Consider the following 3,231-nt stretch of genomic DNA (forward strand, 5'->3'; position numbering starts at 1 on the left):
TGATTTCCAAAGTATGTAAACATAATTTTTGGGTTAGCCACTCTGATAGTCTCATGGGCATTCTAACTGGTCAACTTTGTGTCGTATCTATTTAGGGTGTTACACTTAAAGTAAAAATAAAAGTTGAAAGAAAATAAAATAAAACTAGAGAAATTTATAAAATCAAAAGAAAAGTACATCTTCAAGATTACTCAAATGAGTATTTATAGTCTTAAAATATCCTAAAGATTGAACAAATATTAAAAAAAACATCCTAAAAATAATCCAAAAAGATAAATCTAAAACTATTTTCAAATTTAAACTTAAACTTCCTAAGAATAATTATGCTCTACTTTTCATGCACAAATCTTTAGAACCTTATATGAATTAATTGGATGAAACATGAAATCCATGTTTTGCTTTTGTAGGTGAAAAAGGTATTTGAATTTAAACCCAATCAATACTTGTATTGTTTATGGAAATAAGATATACTGTAGTTTAAAGTAAAATAATTTTTTAATAATCAATTGATCTAGGATGAAGTGCTAAATCTATTAAGTAAGGTTATGTGTTTGTAAATAAAACATATTGGGTTGAGAGAATATTTGTCTCTGTAGTATCTGATTCGAATAATTAATTAATAGATTTAAAATTGATGATTATATCAAAAGAGTTGAAAATAATTTTATAATTTTCTAACCAAAAAACAAGTTAAAAATATTTATTTATTCTGTAATGTGATATCAATCCAATCAAATTATTTATTTTAATTTTCTAATGATTCTTTTGTTGGTTAAGAAATATATTTAAAAATGTAAAAAGATATACTAAAATTGATAATTTGAAAAGAAAAAATAATAGTAATAATAAAAGCAGGTGCCCTAAAAAATTAATAGCGTTTATTTATAGACAGACAATGTATAATTTTCATTTCAAGGATAAGCATAGAAAGTTTAAACGGTATGGCGATCCGAAAGCAGCTGATTTTCTCCTTCTTCATCCTCCTCTCTTTCTCCACCGTCGCACTTGCCGTAAGTACCCCTCAACAACCCTGATAATTCCGCCATCATCCCATCTAACTTCTAATTATAATTTTATGTTCAGATACAATTTGTGATGTCTTGATAATCTTAAAAATCGTCACGATATGAGCGATCTGATTATAATTTAAAACCATACATCTCCATCTCTAACCTCTAAATATGTCCGACTGTTTTCTTGTACGCAGGATGAGGAAGACTGCGTTTACTCGATGTACGTCAGAACGGGATCCATCATAAAAGGCGGAACCGACTCCATCATCAGCCTGAAACTCGAAGATCTCAACGGAAACTCCGTCGAGATCAGCAACCTCGAGACTTGGGGCGGGTTAATGGAGCGGGGGTACAACTATTTCGAGAGGGGTAATTTGGACATTTTCTCCGGCAGGGGACGTTGATTGGCCGGCCCTGTATGTTCCATGAACTTAACGTCGGATGGTTCGGGCTCGGGCCATGGATGGTACTGTAACTACGTGGAGGTCACCATGATCGGCGTTCATACGAGTTGTAGCCAGCAGCTGTTCACGGTGGAGCAATGGCTGGCGCTGGACACTTCACCGTACAGCCTCACCGCCGTCAGGAACTACTGTGCCACGGAGTCTCCTGTTGATGGGAAGTCTAGCTCTACCATGTGATCTGAATATGAGGCCTGTGATATGATGATTGTAAAAATAATAATGTCTGATTAGAACGAAGGGTCCAACTTGATTTCGTTTGATCTGCCAGTCTCATCATGTAATGGGAAAGTTTGGTTTCCAACATGTTTTTTTTACTTTTTACCACGTTAATGTAGTCGGTGTTACTGCTCATTCCTACTTTTTTTTACTTTATTTTAAATTACTACTTAAAGTTTTAAATATTTTAATTTCATCCTCAAATTATTATATTCATTTTGAATTGGTATCTAAATTACATGTATACACTAATCACATCCAGCGATGGATTTAAAAAATATTTTTAAGGGTGGACACATACATATTAACAATATAAAATTTTTGAATTAGGTAAGTATAAATAAAATTTTAGGATAGAAACATCAATAAAATGAGTCAATAATCGAAAAAAATCAGATTTTAGGGTGGGAACAATAAAATTTCAATATGAGTACCATCAATAAAATAGGTGATTAATTGAAGAAAATTTAGATTTTAGGGTGAACACATGTTTATCCTCATTCATGAGTGCATTCGCCACTGATCACATATGTTGTAAATAAAATTATTAGGTAAAGTTATATTAATATATGTTTGGGTAAAAACAAAATTTAGGTTATAGTATGATTAAAATTAATACATATTTGGTAAAATGAGATGAAATTGGAAGATTTAAAAGTCTGTGGACTAATTTAGAAAGAGAGTCATAGTGTAGGAATGAAATCAGAATATGTAAAAAACTTAAGGATTAATTTAAAATGAAAATTATAGTTTATAGATAAAATTAGAATATTCACAAATTTAAGAACTAATTTAAAATATAGATTATAATTTGAGGATATATAAATAATTATTTTTTCTAAGTTGGTTGCCACCATTATGTTTCTCAATAAAAACATGGTTCAATGTTTGGTGCTTATCCCAATGTTGATCGATAAATTATTATATTATTTAAACGGGTATCTAAATTAGGTAGAACACAATCATGCTGGACCTGCCTAAAAAACGTGTCTCTCTCTTACCAAAAGAACTTTTCCGTCCTCACTGTTTTCTTTAATATATATTTTATTTTATTTCATTTTGAAAGTTCAAGGTCTTGCAGCCACGCAAATAGGCGATAAGAGACGAGACAGATCGTGAGCTATTCGAGATCGATTTGATTAAGGCTCGATAAATATTAGGATCGAATAGATTCGACTCGAACTTGAGCTCGACTCGAGTTCTTAACGAGCCGAAACGAGCTACTCGAGATTCGACTCGAAAAGTTCGTGAGCAGCTCGAAAATATAATATATTAAGATTTTATTTTTTTAGAAAATAAATTATTAATAATATTAAAATTTATGTATTGATTTATTTTTAAAATTAAGTAAGATTTTTATCTATTTAAGGTTCATGTTCGAGTTTGAAGCTTCAATCGAGTTAAGTTTAAGAATTTTTTTTTCATTTAGAGCCTTTTCGAGCTTATCACGAGCTTCAGTTCAGGATTTTGAGTTCGAGTCGAGCTTGAAAATTTTAAACTCGCGAGTTTTCGAGTCGAGTCGAGCTCTATTTCAGAGT

General features: G+C 31.2%; 1 protein-coding gene across 1 annotated transcript; it reads left to right on the plus strand.

Annotated features, from left to right (window-relative positions):
- The first annotated feature begins 901 nt into the window (after positions 1 to 901).
- LOC120126471 (PLAT domain-containing protein 2-like) lies at positions 902 to 1,828 on the plus strand. The gene is made up of 2 exons (XM_039144657.1): positions 902 to 1,010; positions 1,208 to 1,828. Exons 1-2 carry the CDS (start codon positions 942 to 944, stop codon positions 1,415 to 1,417), a joined length of 279 nt encoding a protein of 92 aa, XP_039000588.1. The 5' UTR covers positions 902 to 941; the 3' UTR covers positions 1,418 to 1,828.
- Positions 1,829 to 3,231: the final 1,403 nt, after the last annotated feature.

The sequence above is a fragment of the Hibiscus syriacus genome, unplaced genomic scaffold (assembly GCF_006381635.1).
Source record: "Hibiscus syriacus cultivar Baekdansim isolate YM2019G1 unplaced genomic scaffold, ASM638163v2 tig00001418_pilon, whole genome shotgun sequence".
In the NCBI taxonomy this organism is placed as follows: domain Eukaryota; kingdom Viridiplantae; phylum Streptophyta; class Magnoliopsida; order Malvales; family Malvaceae; genus Hibiscus; species Hibiscus syriacus.